This window comes from Astatotilapia calliptera, chromosome 23, assembly GCF_964374335.1.
Source record: "Astatotilapia calliptera chromosome 23, fAstCal68.1, whole genome shotgun sequence".
In the NCBI taxonomy this organism is placed as follows: Eukaryota; Metazoa; Chordata; class Actinopteri; order Cichliformes; family Cichlidae; genus Astatotilapia; species Astatotilapia calliptera.
Genome location: NC_137443.1, coordinates 20,066,675 through 20,089,567, shown reverse-complemented (window position 1 = coordinate 20,089,567; position 22,893 = coordinate 20,066,675). Strand labels below are relative to the sequence as shown.

Below are 22,893 nucleotides of genomic sequence, written 5' to 3'. Positions count from 1 at the left end.
AAAGGTCTTCCAAAATCCAGTATTAAAAAGTTGAAGCTTTTTTGACAACATAAAAGACTGGATCAGTGCACGTCATAGAGGACACAACAGGAGGTCTCATAAAGACCCAGCTTTAAGACTATATCCACATCTGTACACCAACACCAAAATGCTGTTTCTTTGGAGTAAGCCAAAAAAATTTTGGAGTATTGTGTGGACTCCTGTCCCAATGGGTGAAGTGGTTGTTTATCTATTGCAAAATGAGACAGTCAAGCTGCACGTGCTGCTTTTCATGAAACACAGAAAGGAGAGAAGACAAGAGAACCAACAGATTGTCAGAGATAAAAACAAGAGAAGCTGGTGAACTGTGAGCTGTCATGCTAATCATTATACTCTGGAAGTAAAGTAGCATCTGTTGCAGCTGTTGAGCTCTGTTCCCCTACTATGTGTAGTTACATTTCTGGTAAGAGCAAGTATAAGCAACTACGTGAGGTGTAAAACTATGTTGTAGATTTAACCAAGGATTTATAAAACATAAGGGGATTCATAGGGAAGCAAGTTGTCAGCCACAAGGTAGCCATGCTGGTAAATCCTTCATTCAGAAAGTCACGAAACTAGAGACCAATACCATAAACTCAACAGGAAAGTGCACACTGAGCTCAGAAGATAAGTGATCCGCAGGCTCGTGTTCTTGTGTTCTTATAGACTTCCATACTGTCAGAACCTGAGGGGTTGTTTACTGCTGGTCATTAGAAAAAATGCAGGTTTATTTTGTCGTAATCATCAACAGTCTGGATCATTAAATTCCTTGCAGTCAACAGGGAACACTGAATAGTATGAAAGACAAAATTTTAATAAAAGGCACAAAATATCTTGTCTGTATTTGCATAACTCATCTGCCCAGTTCACTATGATTAACCTTTAATAAGCAATTGTCAGCAAGTAAGGTTGGTAGCTTAGTCTGGTTTTGAGTGTTTGAGAAGTTAAAGATATTTTCCAAAGGATGAGCTCAAAGCTGCATTATTGGCTTCTCTGGATATCTTTAATATCTAGCTCACATGTGAACCACATTTATAAACAAGGTTTGACTCTAATAGGAACTCGGAGGGCACCGTGTCTATGGTCAGAGCCTAGTAGAAAACCCATCAACAGATAAATCCAGAACCTGGCAGCAGTATGCAAGGAAATTAAGTTTTAGACATTAAATCATGAAAAACAAGACACTTATTACACTTTTGTAAAAGTTTGTGCAGCTTCCTCACACACTCAGGCCTGAAGAATTTGTTTCACCTCACTTTTAGATGGGGTACAGTAAATGAGGAGATTTCTTTTAAAACTCTGACTCAGTGCGGAGGTTGTTGAATGGCAGCCAATCAGCTCAGCGCTCTTAGTGGGGCGAGTATTGGATGTCCACAGTCCAAACTAACGTGTATTGACTCTGCAGCTTAGAAAAACAAATGTTCAGTTATTACTGGGATTAAAGGGCTTTTAAAACACAATACCATGATCATCTGGAATGCAGCTGGAGAAGGTGGACACATGATAACAGAAAGGCATGTTAAGAGTTTATATTACCCACAAAGATGAGCCACAGAGTTCTTTGACAGTAACATTTATTCTGCTTCTCTCCATTTTTTAACATTTTCAAGAAAACCATATGGAAATACTTCACTTTTAACATTTCAGCCAAACAAACCAGACAAGACCAGGAAGATCAATGAAAGCATTTTAGTGATAACGTTTCAAATTTTTCAGAAAAGAAATAAACAACAAAGAAAAATAAATCTCCTAATTTCTTTTCTGTTCCACCATTATGAGAGAATGTGACGGTGACGATGGTGGATTTTTCATGGTCTTCTCCACCCACTCCACAAAATTGGCCATGTTGGTATACACCGCAAAATACCCAGCCCCACAACCACGTCCCCAGCCAACCACACCAGTCAGAAAGTGGGTGGAGCCAAACAGCGACACCAGTGGGCTGCCATCATCTCCACGGCAACTCTCCTGGCGTCCTTCCAGATATCCGGCGCACAGCATGTTTTCAGTGAGGTTGAACTTGGCTCTCAGGGAGCACATGGAGTTCTGGAGGATGGGGACTGGCATCATGCGGAGGACAGGGGAAACCAGGGCACCTAGAGTCTTACCATTGCCCCCTGTTGTCCTCTTGCCCCAGCCAGACACAGTGTGGTAACGTTGTAGCAACAGCTCCCGCGTTGCAAAATCTTTAGTGGGCAGGCAGATAGGGATGATGTGTTGGCTCAAGTTGACAGCATGGCTCAACTGCAGCAAGGCAATGTCACTGTCACCCGTCGCTGAGACGTAACTATCATGGGCAATTGCCAAAGAAACAGGTATCTCCTGTTCTGTGCCTTCTTCCACATCCAAATTATATTCCCCTGGTGACACAGACCAGAGTTAGAGAAAGCCAAGTTTTACAAAATAACCAATAAATAAATAAATAAATAAATAAATCCTATAATTAAAAAAATATTAGGAAAAAAAGGATCAAAAAACAACTTTACAAAAACCCATACCAAATAATTTCCACAAAACTTAATGATGGGAAACACATTGTAAAAAATAAATGAGTGCAAACCCCTTTAGAAAATAATTGATAGTGAAATTATGAACTAATGTACAAGATTTATTAGATCAAATCATTTTTAAAATAATTAACAAAAGTACACAATAAAAAACTCTAAAAACTACAAACAACTAAAAAAATATATTTTTCAAGACAATAACCAATATTTTCATCTCAATTCAACAAATTAATGAAAGTAAAAGCTAACTTTAAAAGAATAACATTTAGATGTTAAATTAATGTATCAAAATACTCCATATGGAAAAGATATATATAAATCGTACAAAGTTTGTATCTGTTGTGTGAAACTTGTATGAAAAGCATACAAGAGTGAAAACAGATATAAGATCCCTTGAAAAATTATATAATGAAACTTGTATGTTTTGGATACTTACTAAAACAATACAAGAAAGTAAAGAGAAAGTGACCACTTTCATGAGTACATCACGTAAGCCTTATATGATTCACTATATGAAGCAAGCTAAAGCTGATGCAAGTCTTTGCATCAAGTTTTTCCTATTTCTTCCCCAATAGGGGCAAAATAGTTTTATAAGTATGTTTTGCAAAGTAGCACATTAACGCCATTGCAATATCAATTTTTACTTTTAGAAATAATGTCACAGGCAATTAAAGGCAGTGACAAATAACTTTAAAAGCCAATTTGATAACTTAAAACAAGTTAATGATATTTAAATTTTACATTTTATTAGAAACTGGTCTGATATGTTAGCGATGCAAATGAGTTTACCTGCTACCACAGTCAGGTTTTGGGGGTCATGGCCATGGATGCAATGTGCAGCAGTGATGACCCACTTTGGATGGATGAGAACACCTCCACAGTGAGCTTTTGCATTTAACTGAACCAGAACCTAATAAAAAAACAAGGTTACATTAACTATAAGATAGAAACTATTTCCCAGGATAAAAATCAAACCTGAGACTAAAAACAATATTTATTTTCATATATCATTTGTGTATTATTGTAATTTATTGCATTAATGTATCATTTAAACTATGTTATGCTTTTCTACCATACCCACTTGACTGTGGTTCAAAAATTTGGTTAGTCTCTACTGAACATGTAAATTTGTCCAGGTTTACAGCAGAAATAAACAGAGGAAATGTTTACAGCATTTACATATTTTCTTCTCAAAAACTGTACAGGGTGTTTTTAAAGATAAGCAGTGTTGGGACTAACGCGTTATTAAGTAACGCGTTACAGTAACTACGTTATTATTGTGGTAACGAGCACGGTAACTAGTTATTATGCCAAAACCAGGAACGCGTTACTCGTTACTGGGATTTAAATAGGCTCGTTATTCGTTACTTCGTGTGGTGGCTATCGCGGAGCTTCCACAGATTCAATAACATTAGCAAGTGGTGGAAGCCAGCAGGTGGATGAAGGAAAAGGGAGGCAAGAGGAGAGACCCGAAGCAGCCGCCGGTCCGAGAGTGTCAGGTGAACTGAACTTCAGGTAAGAAGTTATGACCTGCAGTCTCTCTGGGTCAGATATGAACCAAGTTTAGATGGAGTTTATTTTCGTTATGCGGACTTTTTCGTACTGCATGCTAGCTAGCATGATGGAGTTTCTATACAGCTGGGTGGTGCTATGTTACTGATGTTGAACTTTATTTTGTTCATAAAGTTAATTATTAGAGTTTCCAACCGTCCTGTAAAAAACAGAATCATCTCGTATTCAGAGAAAATATTACGCGTTTCTTATTGAGGTGAAAAGGAACAGTTTGTCCCGGACTTCAGCTACAATGAAAAAGACACAAAGCTGGAGTTACTCTGTGTTTACGCTGCACAGCTGCCTCTTCTTCTCTCATCCTCTCACCCTCCCTCTCCTGTTTCTACTTCAATCATGAAACTGATCAATGATCAGCTGATCGGCTTTTCTCTCTTGTTTATTTATCGCCCACTTTGCGCCAGAAAGAGGAAACCAGCGGATGTCGCGCTAAACAACAGCAGCATGTTTAAGCTTGATCAGCTGTTGTTAGAATTTATTTAATATTAATTTCTACTATCAGCTGATGTTTGCTGGAGCCACAGCTGTAAAGCTGCTGTCATGATGTCGGTTTGGATATGTGGTGAGAGGGAAACATGAAGATGAAACCAGGATATGTCCTTACTGAACCATCAGAGCTGAACAGGTGATGGAGAAACAGGTTTACCTTTTAGGTGACATGAATGAGTTGAAGGGAAGCTATGAACTGTTTCTGAGAGACAAATAACACCAGGATCCTTTTTCTACGTAGCTGACAGCTGGTAACTGTGCAGGGGCGGGTCTAGCAAAATTTTGCCAGGGGGGCATGCAGGGCATTAACGGGGAAAGGGGGGCACAAAGAAATACTTTCTTATTCTCATTTAAAATGTCTCACTTTTAAAAAAATAATTATCTGAATCTTACAACAAACGATTGATAGATTGATGCATATATACCATCAGAACAGTGAACATCACTGTCACAACAGTGTTTATTTTCATTCAAAGGCTTTATGATTTTTCCTATAATGGTGGGCCGGTCTCTAGTCAAATTCCCCGGGATGATTTTTTTGTCCCAGTCCAGCCCTGTATGCAGCTCATCTGCAGTCTGGTGTTACCTGCATCTTCCTATTCAGAAGGCAGAATTTCTGAGTTCTGAGTACAATCGAAAGCACCACGACTGCAGTTTTTGTGTTGGATGTAAAAAGCAGGCTAGAATCATGCGGCGGTCAACGACGGTCCAGGTGTGGGATTTCTCTCATGGAAGTGTGCACATTATTTTTTTCCTTTCTATTGGTAGGTGGCACAGTGCACTTGTGGCAAGTAAGCAAGCTAGAAGACTGGCAGTCTGGCTGGGTATCCAGTTACGGAAGCAACACATTAACAAGAGAATTCTGAGTAAAACCAAAGTTACTTTCCCTAGTAACTAGTTACTCTGAAAGTAACGAGTAACTTGAAGTAACTGAGTTACTTTTGATAGAAGTAACTAGTAATGGAACTAAGTTACTAATTTAAAGTAACTTACCCAACACTGAAGATAAGTCGCCTACTTAAGTTGTATAAAGCTTGAATTATGCATTAACATAGTCATCAAAAGTTCAAACTGTCCACTGTCAAGTTGACATTTCCACTTTAACACAAGATGTTTGAATTGTTGACAAATTTTGGCAATGTTACTGCTACGTAGAAGACAATCCCTCTAGGACAGGGGTGTCAAACTCCAGGCCTCGAGTGCCGGTGTCCTGCAGGTTTTAGATCTCACCCTGGGTTAGCACACCTGAATCAAATGATTAGTTCATTACCAGGCCTCTAGAGAACTTCAAGAAATGCTGAGGAGTCATTTAGCCCTTTAAATCAGCTGTGTTGGATCATGGACACATCTAAAACCTCCAGGACATCGGCCCTCGAGGCCTGGAGTTGCCTACCCCTGCTCTAGGACATGGGTGTCAAACTCCAGTCCTCGAGGGCCGATGTCCCAACTGTAACACATCTGAACACAATTAGTAGGTCATTAGCAAGACTCTGTAGGCTTGATTCCATCAAGTAAACTCATGCAGCTCATGAGTGAATGGTGCAATGAAAACACCCATGATGAAACAATCAGTTTGATCACTCATATAAAGCAGTGTTTACCTGCCAAGGACAGTTTCCTTTGGGACAGTGGTAAGTCCCCACCATCCTTGGAGTAATCACTGCAGTCTGGTTTTGTCCAATTTCTGGTGGAGCCACCCGACCACATGGATACTCCACTGTAACACAAATGCAACCGCACAACTACTTAATCCTCTGAGATGTAAAGTAACTGATAATCAACTTAACGTCTTCCCCAAGAAATTCAGAAGCAATCAATCAGTCATTCCCGTAATGAGACATCATGTGACTACCTTTAAATGAGACGATTAAATTGACAGACATTAAGTTTGGGGTCGAATAGTTTTGATCATATCAGTCAAGTGTATCTATTATAAAAGGATTTGATGGCTGCTCAATAAAGGATTTCACATCGTGATCAGGGTAAAAATAATGAAGCTGAAGCTCTTAATGGAGGTAGTCCTGCAACATTTCTACCATTGGGGACACAGTGTCGTCCATCGTCTCCCAGCACGTATCCATCAGCACAGTAACATCGACGTCTAGATCCTGAGCCATCACAGAACTGCTCACAGCGCCCGTTTAGGTAAAGGCACTTCAGGGTATCTTCAAAGACTGAGAAAATCAAAATCATTTGTTTAAAGCTTTAAAGTTTTTTTATTTAGGGATAAATACCAGGGAAATAAAAGTATATGGGTTTAAATTCAGCAATTTTCTGTAAATCTTCATATAAAATTAATTTTAACCAACTTATTTCTTACCTGTCTGACAGTATCGTCCTTCAAACCCGTCGAGACACTGACATTTTTGGCTATTTCCCAGATTAATGCATGTCCCATTATTATGACATGGGTTCATTAGGCAGGGGTCACGACCTTACAGAAGAGTTATAATGATAATGTCAGATTTATCAAAGTGATTAAATGAAAGCAAGAAAATTTGATTTACTTTTGTGGAAAGAAAAATTCCCTGCACTGCGTCCACTGGCTTGGAGATGTGCTTGGGATCATTGTCCTGTTTCATGACCCTGTGAGACAGCTAGCCTCACACTCAACCCTTGAATACTTTGGATTTCGAAGGAGTTCACGATCGACTCAATGACTCCAATGTGTCCAAATCATCAGTTGTCTATCACTGGCTTGAAATCTGATGTGTTTGTGCTGATATGTTGTTTTTGATTTTTGGCCAACCATCTCTACTTTGGTCTCACCTGTCATATGTGCGTACGTAACACAAACAAATTTAAAATCAAAATGTTACTTACCATCATATGACTGCCAAAACCGCATCTAAAGAAAGAAATATTAAATAACTTTCATATTTATTTATTTATTTATTTTGATCGGTAAATTAGTGATAAACATTGTAGTGTATTAAACAACAGTTTGAGTTTTTTTAGGTTTCTGTAGCGTCTGTGCTCATTTTGACTAAGTATCAGCAGGCGGATCATTTCCATTCTGAAAAAGAGTGTTGTATAAAGTTGGAGCAAAAGATTTGTTTAATATGCAACACATGCCAGAGGTCTAATTTAATAATCATCTTTAATCATCATTGACAGTTTGGTCAGTTTACCTGTAGAATTTTGTTGTCACTTATGTTTTCAAACTAAGGCAAAATTATAAGGCTGAATAATTTAGTTTCTAAAATTTTATGTTTTATAAATTCAAAATGATTTTAGCCTGTATCCTGTTAGCAGAAGGCCAGAAAATGACATGCTGATTAACATTATGGGATAATGGTCCACTTGACAGTCATATCTTATTAGAATTTATTTTGGGTTAATGCAACCACAAGGGACAGGACTGGGGGATAGAAAAGGGGGAAAAAGAAAAAAGCTGGGGAGAAAGTTAACAGAAGAAGACAGAAAGAAAAGAAAAGTATGACAGCCTAAGGAGGTCCACCACAGGGACTTTTTACTTCTATTTCTTCTTCTAGTTTTACTTCTTTTAAACATCAGTGTGTCTGACCGTCTGATCTTCATCCTCAAACACCTCCCGAGCCTCTTCATAGCTGCAGATCTCCTCAATGCATTCCCTCTCCAGATTTCCCTGTTTTACCTCCTCAAACAAGCTATTTGCTCGTCGCCAGCGCTGCAGGACTAAGTTGGCCTCATGCTTCTCCACAAACACTGGAAGGGCGGGTTGCAAAGATTGAGGGGTTTTTTTCAATAAAATCATTTAAATGTACAAAGTGGAGTGTCATGTATGAACAATTACATACTTGCATGTGTGAGAATATAAGTTTATAGCACGAAATGTAAGAATTAATAATAAAGTATTCAATTTTTGAAAGAAATAATAATGAGCTAACAGTGATCATTTAACCAGTAAAAATTGAAAAAGCTTAACCCTTAAATGAAAATAACTAAACCAGCAAAACAGTTGTTTTCTGTCAATCAATTAAAGAAACATTAGACACATCTGCTTTGCATTTTTCTAAAAACACAAAAAAATACACATAAAAATATATTACCTGCCAGTCTGTGACATTTCTTCAACCATCCACAAAGTTCAGATTTTATCATAAGTTAAGCTTTTCATTTTAGGTTTCTCGATGGAATTAGAAGATGTGTAAAACTGCTCCCAATTGAGGTTATTTTTGATTGTTATTTTCTCTAAAGGAACCAACCTGCAGCAGCAGCGGTGCCCCACAGTAGAGTCCAGATGATGCAGCAGCCCTTCAGCAGCATGTTGACCAGATTCAGAGTGTTTGCCAGAAAACAGGGGTTTTCAAGATGAGGGGGCAGGGAATATTTATATAGTCCACGCCCACTGATCATGTGCTCTGCTTTAACGGTCGGTAAATAAAACCTAGGAGGAAATCTCATTCCCTCTATACAATCATTTCCATTAAGGCTACAGTATTCATGAATCTCACACACTGACAATTTTAAAAATATAAATGTGGAGATAACTCAGAGTCAAAGAGTCTCAGTAATTGTGATATTCTGACACTTGAATATTCTTTTGGAATCCACCAAATTTAACACTGTGTTTTCTACACATTATTTATTTCAGGTCCCGTGTTCTGGTTTCCGGTGCGCCTCCTACCAAACAAACCTCTTGAGTTGTCCCTGGTTTTCAGGGGTCATTTAAGTCTTTCCCCAATAAAGAATATTTGCTTAAAGATGTGTTTTGATTCTTATGTATTGGCATGGTGTGGCGACTAGAATAGATCTCAGGGCTTCCCAAAGATAGCCATAGTAAGGTGTAAGGCAGAGATTTCCCTCACTAACCTCTGACACACACCCAATCATTGGGCCGGAAATATGATTGAAATTATTTATCAGAAAAAAAGACAAACAATGGTTACCCTAGCAGGTGTCCTCAGGATGGGAAAGGGGAGGGTTAAAATCGTGAATAGCTCAACATGGCAATTCTAAGTGTTAATTGTCATTCTGTCTACAAAATGCAATGAAAAATACATTCACAAGGCTCGTTTTAATTAAAAAAAAATCCAATACATTGTTCTATCATCTGTTCAGAGAAAAGCAGTAAAGCATCATATTTGTAAAAGAATGTTTTGTGTTTTTAACGATTTGATGAACTTTCTTAAATATGCAGAACTGATCAATTGAAATCAAACCACCAAAATTTGTAAGCGAAATACTTTCTGCAAAGTTTTTAATGAGAATCTTAGCAGTCAATCAGAAAAGTGAAAACGCAGTATTTGGTTATATGAGCTATGCTAAGCTAAGTTAATCGGGTCTTTCAGGTGGTAAGGTTGTGCATCAAAGTCTTGCTGCTGTTCCTCGGTTGATCTGGTGTTGCCGTCCGGTTGTGGATCCACTCAAGGTAGTTGGACACTCGGGTGTAGATGCCATAGTTCCCCGGTCGGGCGCAGCCCTTCCCCCAGCTGACGATCCCCAGCAGGAAAGTTGTCGTCTTATACTGGGTCACCAGGGGTCCACCGCTGTCACCTTTACACGAGTCCTGACGACCCTCAATATATCCGGCGCAAAACATGTTCTGAGTGAGCACTACGCCACTCTCATCGACACAGTCCTGCGTGCGGATTCGCGGCACCTTCAGGCGTCGAAGGATCTGTGCGGTAGGCCCATTTTCGCTCCGCCTCCCCCAGCCACTCACTGTGTGCAGCCGGATCATCCAGAGCACACGGGTGGATAGATTCCATGTAGGTAGGCAGACTGGGACAGCATACTGGGTATAGATGATGGGAGAAGCCAGGCGGAGGAGAGCGATATCATTGTCTGCAGTGCTTGATACGTAGTTTTCATGCATGATAATCTCAGCCACCTGGATGAGCTGCTCGGTGCCTTCATTCACCGTAATGTCATGCTCACCTGACAGAAAGAAATATAAGGCAGCTCAGATTTAATCCTTTGAGCACAATTCAAAGTTAAATTGAGATTAATTAACAGTGATTTGAAGTATGCTTGTGTATTTTCATTGTCTAATGAAAAGATTTATAGACAGGTAGCCTCCTATTTTTTTTAGGGTTGTCATCATTTTAAGAGGTTTAGACTCCTGTCACTTTCCTGTTCTGCTTCATAAGTCAGGCTTGCTTGAACAGACGGCATATTTAACTATGAGAGTCATACCTGCAATGACTTTCAGGAACTGGACCACGATGTCTTCCATGCAATGAGAAGCTGTGATGATCCATGTAGGTTTATAAATCACTCCTCCACAGAAACCTTTTCCTTTATACATCAGCAATACCTTCACACAACACAAGAGCACATTTTGTCTGAGCCTTCAAAAAGGATAAAACACACAAAACTAAATTAATATTTGTTGTTCAGAACCAAAAACTGGTTTCGATAGAATCTAAGAGATTAGATACCCTTTTATGTTAGTGGACTCTCTGCTACCCTGGACGCTTAGTTAATAAAAAATCAGACATATTTAAACCGATGAACTCTTCCTTTATCTTGGGCCTACCTGCCAGGGGCATTCACCTTTAGGACATACAGTTCCTCCAACGATTCGGAGATGCTCCTCCTTTTCTTCACCCCGCAGTATGGGGACCATGCCACATGCTATCGGCTCTGAAACAATAACAAATTATTCATTATTAATTTCATTTTGCAAATAATATCAAACTGCAGCTCTGGTTTAACTTTTACTAGTTAAAGGTTTTACTGGTGCACTAGAACTACTTAAGTGTTCTAAGCAATTGTTTATACACTGATGACACACACATGTGGTGGTGGGGAGGTTGGGGGTATAGAGGGCTGGTTTAAAGTAAAACAGGAATTTCATAACTGTTTAGTGCAGCAGGGAGTCCAAAGGTTGATTAGTGAGGCCTGTATGAACAGACAGGATTTTCCTGTAAATATATAAACTTCAGCGCTATGATGTTCGTCAAACTGAAATACCTGAACAAATATTTACACACACACACACACACACACACACACACACACACACACACACACACACACACACACACACACACACATTTTCTGCAGCCCTGAAAAATGTTAAAAAGTGATTGAAATTCTTTAATTCTTCAATCCTCTGATTGTTTACTAGAATCAAATGATTATTTTCCTTAATTAAAAAAATTTACATTTAAAGAATCATATACACACAGTTATGTAAAATATTGGTGTGATGGATAAACTAAGACAAAATAATTACCATTACCAGCATCTAAATGTTTTTACATATTCTAACCTATGTTTTTGTCTTTCATAGCAAATATGGGTTTTTAAAGAAAACTGTCATAAACTTTGTTATTGCAAATATGAAAACAATTGTGTTGAGAATCTACAAAACATTTTTCACATTTTGTTCTTTACAAATCACTGTCCAACCTTTTGCTATGCAACTCCGTCCATCAACATGGAGAAAGTAGCCGTCTGCACACGAGCAGTTCTGTTTTTTTTGGAACTCGTCTTCTTCACAGAAGTGCTCACATTCTCCGTTCTCCACCCAGCAGGTATCGATCTCAGCTTTCACCTCTAAAGAAATGTTCATAATTAAATTATGTAATTTGTTCATTTAATCACAAAAAAGTAAAAAGAAATTAAATTATACAAAAAGCAAATAACAGTTATTTCAATTACTTTTCAAGTAGTTTTTCATAAACTGGCGGGAGGAATAATTAATTTTGATAAAGTACATGTTAAATATTATATATAGCTTAAAAATAAGCCAAACACTTTGACTATTGTTTGATAACAATTTTGTAAGTCATATACTTAAATTTTATTCAGCATATGATTAAGTAAAATATTATAAATGATAATTTTTATTTATAATTATAATTATAAATAATATTGTAAAAATATTATTTTATATATAACTTTATAATAATAATAATAATTTAAATAATCACAGTTTTTCACCATCATGAATTGTGAATGTAATTTTAGTTTGCTGAGTTTATGAGATTTTGTGCCTTTATAATTGAGTGTTTCTTTTTCTGTCTAACAAAATAAAATTCCCTTCTGAAAACATAAACATGTTTTGCTGTTATTAACTGAGTGACGTTCATAGTTTAATTTTAATGAAGGCAAACTGCTAGCTAAGCTAATTTAAATAGAAAATACTTCACATTACAGCAGCCAAGTGATGTGAAAATGATCATATTCTTTGCTCACCAAGCTCACAGGTGACTCCATGGAACTCTGGCAGACAAAAGCAGATGTAGGATGAAGCATGAGTGGAGCAACTGCCTCCATTCTGACAGGGATTGGAAATACAGGGGTTTGGTACTATAAGACAACACAGAACACAATGATTTAACATGACTGTATCATATTACATGGTGTTATTGATGATCTCTATTTGGGAAAGCTGCTCTTAAAATCGACATTATAGTTTATATTTTACGTTAAATGTATTAAATCTAAACACAATTCACAAGTTGACTTGCTGGAGTTTCTGAAGGTGGACGTAAAATTGGTCTTCAAGATGTATGTGGTAAAAAAACATTTTATTCCAGCTACTTTTAACATGGGAAATTGCTTACCGTTGTATGTTTTCCAGAACTCATTCTGAGGAGACAACAATTACAGCAATGTGAAAAAAATAAACCAGCTATCAGACAGAAACATCGGGTCTCCAACAAAGATATGTAAAAGGCAGCAAATCTACAAGAAAAACACTTTAGCTGTGAATCCTGCAGATGTTTAGCTTCACATTAAGTTCTCTATAGCTTTGTTGTGTGTCATTTGCTTAGATTTGATCTGCATCTGCTTGCATCTGTGTTGCGTAGTGCTTTAGTCTCTGCGTTATGTTTGTCTCTTCTTGGACAGCTTCTGTTTGTTTGTGGTAAGCCCGAATGTCTGTGTGGTTGTTTTGAATGTCTTTTAGCCTGTTTGTGATTATTTAGTGTTTTATAAGATTCCTTTGGCCCCTGACTTAAAATGTTCTTGGTTATCTGATTGGTTGCGGCCTACAGCTATTCACTAAAAAACGAAACTGCGATTTTAGGTTCAGATCAACTGCAAAGCTTTGACATGAACATAGTTTCTTAAGTATTTCTAGAAAATTTTACAAACTATAAATCACTGCCCCCTAACAGCCAATGGGATGGCTTCTTCCCTCAAGTTATAACTGAAAGCCAACATTAGTAAAAACATTAAGTTTTGTTTAAGTAAGTGAGAAATTGAATAATGCCCTCTCTATTCCTACAAATGACTATGATACGCTTGTCCTCAATTTCTAAGCATTGGCAGCATCCCAAGTATGTTGGAAAGTTAGTATAAAGCACATTTTCACCTCATGAGTTCATGTGGCCAAGTATTTGCCTCTGTTTGTGTTGCTAATTATGAATTGCTATCAATTTGCATGTTTACATGAATGATTGTCTTAAAACTAGTCAGTAATTTACTGAAATAACATGGCTTCAGTATTTAACAGCATTTAATTTAAGTATCAGTAATTTAAATCTATTCTTAGTTCACACATGACAAGTCCCAATACCATTTTTTTCCACCTGCTGTTTTCTCCTGTCATGTAAAACTCTTTTATAGAAAACATGTTCAGTGAAGTGAAAATGTAATTTGATTTTACCGTGAGCTCGGTGTGCTCAAACACCTCCCTGGCCTCCTCGTAGGTGCACTTCTCCTCTATACACTCCCTCCTCAGGTCTCCCATCTGCAGCTCCTCAAACCAGCCTGAGTTATACCTCCGAGTCCGAACTAGAACGCCATTGGCTCGATCTTTATCCAGAAAGACTGCCCAACATTTGAAGAAGGGGAGAGTTCATCAGAATAGTTCTGTCTCAATCAGAGTTGGTCATCCAATTCAATTCAGTTTTATTTATATAGCACCAAATCACAACAAGAGTTACCTGAAGGCGCTTTATATTGTAAAGTAAATGTCCTACAAGACTGAAATCTCTACATGTCTATTGCATTGTTTTTAAATTTGATTCTGATCAAAGTTCATCTGAAGCCTTTGTAAAGTCACTGATCACGTATGTTATGTATAATTATTTTTACAATAAACTGCTTGGTTTCCATATCTCTGACATGTTTATTTATACGGGACAATGCATTTTAATTACCATGAGCACCTTAATAAACAAAGTAAATGTGACGTAACCATAAAGTCTAATTTGCATTTGTGGCTCTTTGCAAAATTGATGGTTTTCATAAATAATTATTTGAAAAACAAAAAACAAATCTATAGAAAACTGAACATAGATGAATAACATAAACAAAAATATACTGATATGACAAATAAATGTTAGACATTAAACATTAAATCATTTATAAAACCTAACACATTAGAAATTACTAAAACAAACCGTAGAGTAAAAATCTCAAACTTTACTGCAATAAAGTAAAGTGCTACATGTAAGAAATAAGAGGCAGCAAATGATGACGCTTTTCTTTAAAAAGGTTCACTGATTATTATCTTAGTTGTCAAATAATAATTTGTTAAAAACTGATTAAATAATCACTGTGGTTGTTTATTTTTACCCACATCCAGTCTCATAACGATAAATATTTGCAATTTTTTCATGATATTTTTGGTTTTCTGTGGTTTCCATTTTCTTTCTGTTTGTTTTTTAAATATAATTTTATTTACTTACTTACTCACTTATTTATGTATTGATTGGTTTATTGTACAGGTGACTTAAACTTTTTGCCTCCCCCCCTTTTGGGGTGGGGGGAGGGGCAGATGAAACCTTGTGTTTCTAAACACACTTGTTTTTAAGCATATACTGTCCACCTTACACTGCTTTAGAAGCTCCACCTTACAATCAGTGTTTTTATTTGACTCTGCTGTTCCATACTGTGCATCAGATGTCACTGTTAACATGTTAATATTAGCTCAAAATGATGGTCATTCTCGTCCCTCTCACGACAAAAACAGACCTATGATTAAGTGGTTTCACCTCCATGTCACTGCTTAATCCCTGAGCTAACTAATCAATCAATCAGTGATCGATACGCGTAAACGTGTTAGCTCACCTGAAGCCAGCTGGCAGCTGTGGAAGCTGAAGACGAAGATGATGAAGACTTTCAGCCACATAGTTGATTTCATCAGAAAGTTGCTGTGCTGTGTCTTTGTGGGGCTTCGGGTCCAAAGTCCGTCCCTCCTCCTGCTGGTGGTCACATGATCAGTGGAGAAACCTGAATGATGAAACTCTGACCCAAAATCACTGAAAGTTTTTGCCTCCAGATTCCTGATTATCACTGTTTCATTGGTGAATTGGAGAAATTACGCAAACGCAGAGTTTCTTTTGTGTATTTCTGATATAGACGTAGACTTCAAACACCAAGCAGTCAAGCAGCCTACACGAGTTCAATATTATTCTATTTATTATAACGTGAGGCTGTGTATGTATGTATTATACTTACACATTGTTTTGTCTTGTGTTTAGAAGGTTATTAGACTAAAATCATTCAGTCAAAAGAAGGATTTGACTGACTTGGCTTAATTTGTTAAACTCAACAATAAACAGATATTTGCAGCCAATATTCCACAGTCAGTGTAAACAGAAAGTAACCACTGTTTCAGTTCTAAGATTTTATTTATCAGAACGTAGTGAAAAGTAGACCTTTGCAGGTCTTAGAATTAGATAAATACAACAAAACAAATTACAATGTCATTGTATATTCAACAAGTATTAAGACAAAATGCAGAAGCAGTGCGTGAAAAACTAAGTACACTATTACTTCTTGTATAGGAATTACGAAAGTAAGTAGAAATTAGGTGCTCATAATCAAATGCACTTGATTATTAATTATTATTATTAACCCTCACATGGCAGCACATGTTTGGATTCACAAAGTTTCACATGAACATACTACAACACTTCTGGAACAGTGGTTCATTTGTTTGTACACACGGTCTGAGGCAATTTCAAATTTGTTTATAAAGAACAAACAAATTCACGTAAGAAAATATTGATAAATCACTGATTTGTGTGCATGAAGGACCCACTGTTACTAAATGAGGCCTACTGGTCCTACGAACAGAAGCACATCTACAACAAAATGGCTGAAAAGTGAGTGAGGGGCATGAAAAGAAACGAAAAACACTGAACTTCATCTTTATTGTCAAAAAACAACATTTCAACATGTCGAGTGAACTGATGTCTTTGCATCTTTTAGATTAAACTGATTGTTGGTTGATGGTTTACATTTACCATCACTATAGAAAACTTCAAAGTTTCTAGCAGATTAATTTATATCTAAAAATACAGGCCATTAATTTACTTGAAAAACAAATAATTTTTTAGTTTGTTGATTTTGGATTTTTCTCAGGACCAATTTTATTGTGATGAAATTCCTCCAGCTGACAGTCAAAAATTCTTTTTTTGTTCAAAAAGCTTCTGAAACTACATCTCTGGCATTTTTTAGGTACATGAAGGTGTGGAAGTTAAAGCTATTTGAGCACAGCATCAGAAAATGAATATTATTTTTATACATTTGTGGCTCCTTCACAGTGATTACTGATCTAATGTTTCTAACACTGGATTCTTACTCTCTTTAACTCTTGAACTGCGTTGACACAGTGACTAAAACCAATTTTAGCCAGTTGCCATGATATTCTCAATCCAGTACAGGAAGTTTGTGACCTTCGTGTAGACGCCGTACATGTTTTCTTGGCCGCAGCCTTTCCCCCAGCTCACCACACCTGTAAGGAACCAGGTTTTCTTGTAGCGTGTCACCAGTGGGCCCCCGCTGTCACCCTTGCAAGCATCCTGGCCACCACGCTTGAAGCCAGCACATATCATGTTCTTGGTGATGTTGAGCCCGGTGTGGAGGCGGCACTCCTGCACCGGGACCCTCGGCAGCTGCAGACGCTGCAGGTATCTTGAGGTAGAGCCAAACTCTGCCAGACGACCCCAACCAGACACAGTCGAGTGGCGGATGCTTGCCAGCGTCCGGGTGAAGGTGCTATTGCGGGCAGGAAGGCAGATGGGCACGACGTGGCGGCCCAGTTTTACTGGGCGGTGAAGTTTCAACAAAGCCAGGTCGCTGTCGGAGCTAGTCACGTTGTAGTCTTCATGGCACACAACTTTGAGCACCCGCCGCCACTGTTCTGTTTTTTCCTCTTCCCTTATGTCATGCTCACCTTGAAAGCGACATTACTTTTAAATGCTACATTGAATTTGGAGCCAGAAGAAAAGTGAGCAAACTGAAAAAAAAACTTGAACGACAATTAAGTTGACCTAACATACATAACATACAGTTGACTCACAATATCCACTATGTTAGCAAAACCCATATACTGTTAGATACATTTTCAGAAGCTAGAAAATGACACCTTTCAAATTAAATCAAATATTTTACATTGCATACAATGCTTCAAACAGACAAAACAGCCTATAAAGAGGTATGGACATTAAATAAAATGCTATCTGTAACCCTAAAATGAGTCAACATTGACCTGGTGAATGTTATGTGATTGAAGGAAGTAAGAGAGGCCAGACTAGAAGCCAGAATTTGAAGTTACCATTTTTCTAATTGTCTTACCAACAACGATGTGGAGCACGGTGCTAGGTTTTTGATAAACACAGTGAGCTGCAGTTAAAAGCCATCGATCCGACAAGACGATGGCACCGCAGAAGAATTGGTTATTTTCAGCCAGAAGAGCCTGAAAAAAGAGATAAAATACATACAAATCTGGATTCATCTCCCTGTTTACACTGATTTTCAGTTCAGTCCTTGTGTAATTTGGCATATACTGACAGGCACCCTTCCACTGAGACCATTTCTGATGAAGCTTCAGTGATCATCTCCTGTGTCAGCTCTTTTTTTTAATTTTCCTATTTCTTAAGTTTTAGGGATATGATACCCTTCATCAGCTGTAGATTTTTTTATTTTTTTTATTTTTTTTTTGCCTTCCACTTCCCCTTCTGGCCATTATTTGTCGATTATCCTCAAATTTGTTTGATGCGCTGCACAGCATGCTGAAGTATGTCAAATCTTTTGGCTAATAGCTATTTGCTAGTGGAAAAATACTATTTCATGCCAATCAAACTGTGTTATTTTGTGACCACTTTTATGACAGTGTTGTTTCTACAAAACTTTTGCACAATACTATATGTGTCTCTTTATGTATTCTAGTGGAAGATTGTGTATCTTAGCTCATTTTACTGGAGATGGGGCTCTATTCAAAGACTTACCTGCCACGGACAATGTCCTTTGGGACACATTATCCCATTAACAACCCTGGGGGCAAAATGTACCTGAGGCCTTCCGCAGACCACAGCATCTGGACCAGACAGTTAAGAAAGAAACCAAAAGTCAGCCTTTTGCCTCTGACACCCTGAATGATGCTCAAAGACACACAGGAATTAAAATCAGTCCAAACTTGTGATATCTAAGAAACTTAAAAGCAGTTTTTTGGGTGTAAATATCTGCTAAGAGGTTAATATACCATTCCCGAACCCTCTGTGAATGGCCCTTATGGCCATTGATCAATGGTCTTTCATCAATGGGCTGTGATCAGTGGTTATTGATCAATAGTAATGACAATTTGCATATTAATGGTCAAGGAACTGACCTCACAGCCCATTGTTCATTCAGTGCTAGTTTCAGTCATTGTGCAAATGTACTGTTTATAAGATTGGGGAAACCTGCAGTCAGGTGAGATTGAAGAAGTTACTTGAATGAGTGACGAAACGTTTCTCCCACTGAAAATGTTACGTCCAGATGAACAGAATCAACTGTTTGGGATTTCATTACCTGGATGATTGAGCATGCATCAAGACTAGGTCAAGATGTTGTAGGTAAAGGTGTTGCTTAGCACGTGAAACAAATCAATCAAATCAAGGTGCTGTGATGTCCCTGCTCACAGGTAACCTGTACAAATCTAAGAATGTTTTTTTTTTTTACTGTCTTCAATCAAGGGCGACTTTAAATTCATCCATGAGCATAAAGCAAGCCGATTAGAACTTGTAAAGCCTGTATTTTTAAAGTATTTGTGTTGGGTCTGCGCTTCCACAGGCCCTGCTAGTTTAGAGACTTATTCTCGTTAACGGCTCTGGGAGCTGAACGCTCCTCACCTGTTCCCTAACCAGCGTCAACCAACCAGTCTTCCTCGCAGCCTTTTATTTCCCCGACACACAGTTTACACAACAGTCACAGTACACACAAGCACCTCCCATTGTAAAACCACCCTATGGTTCTAAAAGATAAGACACTGTGTGTGTGTGTGTGTGTGTGTGTGTGTGTGTGTGTGTGTGTGTGTGTGTGTGTGTGTGTGTGTGTGTGTGTGTGTGTGGCTGGAGAGGTGGTCAGAGACACAGGAATGTCTTTGATTCCATAGTTTGAACTAAGACCTACAAATTTAAGTAACACAATGACAACATTTAACAATTTGACTCCAACAATTTGTACATGTGATTTGCACTGTACTTCATAAGTGTGTTACTGGCTCAGACCTTCAGGCATGCAGGTACTGTTGTCCAGTTCAAGTCTGTATCCCGGAGCACAAAAGCATATGGGAGAGCCATCCTGAAGCTCTCTACAGAAATGTTCACATCCTCCATTTCTGTAGCGACAGCTGGGGGTGTTTGAACGCACTGCAAGGGAACAATGATAACACTGACTTCCTCTGCACCAATTGAAAACATCAACAGACTTTTTGGACTTCCAACCTTTTTCGCAGTTGTATCCATGGAAACCTGGTGGACATTTGCAGATATAGGTGTCGATGTTTCGAGTGCACGTCGCTCTATTCTTACAGGGAGAGGACAAACATTTGTCCACAGCTGCAAACAGGAAGTAGCAAAGATTTTTATCAAGCATTTCAACAAATGTTTGGAAAACTGAGCAATGTCTTGGTTACAAGTGCGTAAAGAATTCTAGCACTACTTTATTTGCAATGTGTTTATAATGTTCGAAATGTCAAAGCTCAGACTGAGTACCTGTGTATGTCCTCCAGAAGTTCTCCTGAGTAGACAGAGGACCCAAATTCAGTAATAGTTAACAAAACAAATATAAATAAAATAAAAACCATCAAATTCTGTCTTTCAACTACCACCAGCACCATCCATTCTTATGTCACTACCTTGACTTCAGTAATAAAATTTGGTACCAAGTGTTGTGGCATTTTCAATGCTTTTGTTGGTATCTTGAAACTGACCAGCTGTTGTGGGTGGGCAAAAATCTCCCTGGCCTCCTCATAGGAACATTTCTCCTCGATGCACTCACGCTCCAGATTGCCTGTCTTGATTTCCTCCAGGAAAAAGTTTGCTCGACGAGTTCGATGGAGGAAACCGCTGGCCTCAGACTTTTCCAAACCCACGCCTTTGTGTAGAAATTAAACAGAACGACACATGTCAAACTCCAGTTGTGTAGACATAAGAGACATTAATAATGGTGTTTGCATAAGTTTCCTGTATGTTTACTGATATAGTTATTCAGGGTAATCCTGTATTTTTCTGTGATGAAAATCAGTCTCAATTCCATATTAACTTTTAAATCAGCATGAATAATGTATTTGTTTTTGCTTTGGAACAGTTTAGCTGGGGTGGATACTGATAGACTTAGATAAGTAAAACAGTGAGTAAGTACTATTAGTTCTGGTTATAAAAAAAAAAAGATGAGAAAAATAAAATAACAAATTGCTTAACCATTTCACTCAAATAATTATTTAAAAAACATCTTTATAGATAAAAAAAAATGAAAAGGAAGACATTAAAGATTTTATTTTCAAATATTTTGCTAAATTATTTTTCATTAAACTATATTTTTAAGTTAATAAGAATAATAAAATGCACACATAATGTGCTTTTTACACATAATTACACAGTTAATAGTGGTATACAGTTGAAAGATGTTTGCATTTTATTCTTGTTAATTTGACTGTTAGCATGACTTGGGACCGAATTAATATTGTTTTGCTATTTAAATGCAAACCAGGTTTAAAAAAGATAATATATTTTACATTTTATCTACAGCATAAGTTTTATCACAAAAAACATTGCTGTTAATATAATATTGGCAAACAGGAAAAGCCAACACATTTAGAGACTTTTTATGTGTTTTTCCCTTGTTTGTTTTGTAACTGATTTGACTTCTGTAAACTGTCACAAATGTCCTCATATTTCTATATTTATAATGCTTTGTTTGCATAGTTAAACACTTCTTAAAATGTTGTAAAATATAATCTTTCATCATTTTACTTTTATGCGTTGTACTTTTATTCTTTTTTTTTAATTTTTTAATTTTTAATCATAGTCATTTTTTAGGTAATATAAATATATATTATACAATATTTTGGCAGTTGGTCTTTGGCTATAATAATACCAATATCACTGTTTCACCTGCTACAACAAAAGACTTAAGACCTAAATGTACATGAATACATGGCTGAATAAATATAAATAAATAATGTTCATGTTTTATGTTATTTATTCTGAGCTAGAAATTAGTTTCATTCCTGTTTTTTCTAACTGTTTTTTCTTTTTTGTGAAAGAATAATATGCCCTCTCATATTTGAATGAAATAAAATAATCTTGAGTCTAAGTTTATTCAGTGTTCAGATTTATCTTCCTGAAATTTATCTGTAGTGTTTATCGCTTCCCAGTTCATTACAAACCAACATGCTAGCATGACTTTAGCCTCCCGATGTTGTGGAGAGCTGCTCAGAGCTGTGGATGCCTGTGTGCCATCCCTAACAGGTGGAAACAAGTACAGAAAAAGACAAAGAAAATTTCCAAGATAGAGAAGACATAAAACTGACCTTCAGGGATCCCAGTGCATGATGGGATAGAAGCGATGATGAGCAGTAGTAAGACGAAGAGATGCTTCGTGTCTCTGCTAATGGACTCCATGTTTGTTCTAAACTTATCAAAGGATCAAAGGTTGAGAACAAACAAACTACAAACCAGCCCCCCGCTAAACCCCCAACAGTACAGCAGCAGGCTTTCCCTATCAGGCTGATGAATGTGTTCTCCTCACAGTTTAATAACAGGTAAATAACAATAAAGAGGAGGTTTAAACTACTGACTTTACAGATTCTGACTAGGTGATAAACTCATGACTTCTAAATGTACTGCAACTCCAAGTCTGGGGCACACTATAAACATACCATGATATTTATCACTGATTGGTTGGTGAAGTTGTGAAATGAAGACATGGCGTTAACCAATGAGCACTCCCTGGTTAATCCTCCTTTCAGACTTTTAGCAAGACCAGAATTCACAAACTGATTTCCTGCAGATTTTATAGGATTGAAATTCCTTTTGGAACCAACTCACCAAAATGGAGTTCAGACTTTTCAGATAATCTGTTAGTATTATTGATTATTGATTAGATCATTTTATTAAAATGGGGTGGCTGTAGCACAGAGGGTAGAGTCGAT

General features: G+C 37.5%; 3 protein-coding genes across 4 annotated transcripts; all 3 read right to left on the bottom strand.

The window, feature by feature from the left end:
* Nucleotides 1-1,575: 1,575 nt before the first annotated feature.
* f7i (coagulation factor VIIi) lies at nt 1,576-8,928 on the bottom strand. Of its 2 annotated transcripts, none has more exons than XM_080297549.1 (8): nt 8,771-8,928; nt 8,110-8,270; nt 7,407-7,431; nt 6,904-7,017; nt 6,620-6,757; nt 6,185-6,300; nt 3,315-3,435; nt 1,576-2,378 (listed from the first exon to the last, which is right to left on the bottom strand). In XM_080297549.1, exons 1-8 carry the CDS (start codon nt 8,919-8,921, stop codon nt 1,768-1,770), a joined length of 1,437 nt encoding a protein of 478 aa, XP_080153675.1. In that variant the 5' UTR covers nt 8,922-8,928; the 3' UTR covers nt 1,576-1,767. The 2 variants fall into 2 exon arrangements, with proteins under 2 accessions (XP_080153675.1, XP_080153676.1); XM_080297550.1 differs by having other exon boundaries at nt 8,615-8,844.
* Nucleotides 8,929-9,563: 635 nt separating this feature from the next.
* Nucleotides 9,564-15,695, bottom strand: f7 (coagulation factor VII). The gene is made up of 8 exons (XM_026157533.2): nt 15,540-15,695; nt 14,131-14,294; nt 13,085-13,109; nt 12,714-12,827; nt 11,925-12,071; nt 11,047-11,153; nt 10,704-10,824; nt 9,564-10,445 (listed from the first exon to the last, which is right to left on the bottom strand). Exons 1-8 carry the CDS (start codon nt 15,610-15,612, stop codon nt 9,853-9,855), a joined length of 1,344 nt encoding a protein of 447 aa, XP_026013318.1. The 5' UTR covers nt 15,613-15,695; the 3' UTR covers nt 9,564-9,852.
* A 388-nt stretch (nt 15,696-16,083) lies between these two features.
* Nucleotides 16,084-22,600, bottom strand: f7l (coagulation factor VII, like). The gene is made up of 8 exons (XM_026157536.2): nt 22,273-22,600; nt 20,671-20,834; nt 20,453-20,477; nt 20,183-20,296; nt 19,967-20,107; nt 18,707-18,795; nt 18,054-18,174; nt 16,084-17,652 (listed from the first exon to the last, which is right to left on the bottom strand). Exons 1-8 carry the CDS (start codon nt 22,361-22,363, stop codon nt 17,105-17,107), a joined length of 1,293 nt encoding a protein of 430 aa, XP_026013321.2. The 5' UTR covers nt 22,364-22,600; the 3' UTR covers nt 16,084-17,104.
* Nucleotides 22,601-22,893: the final 293 nt, after the last annotated feature.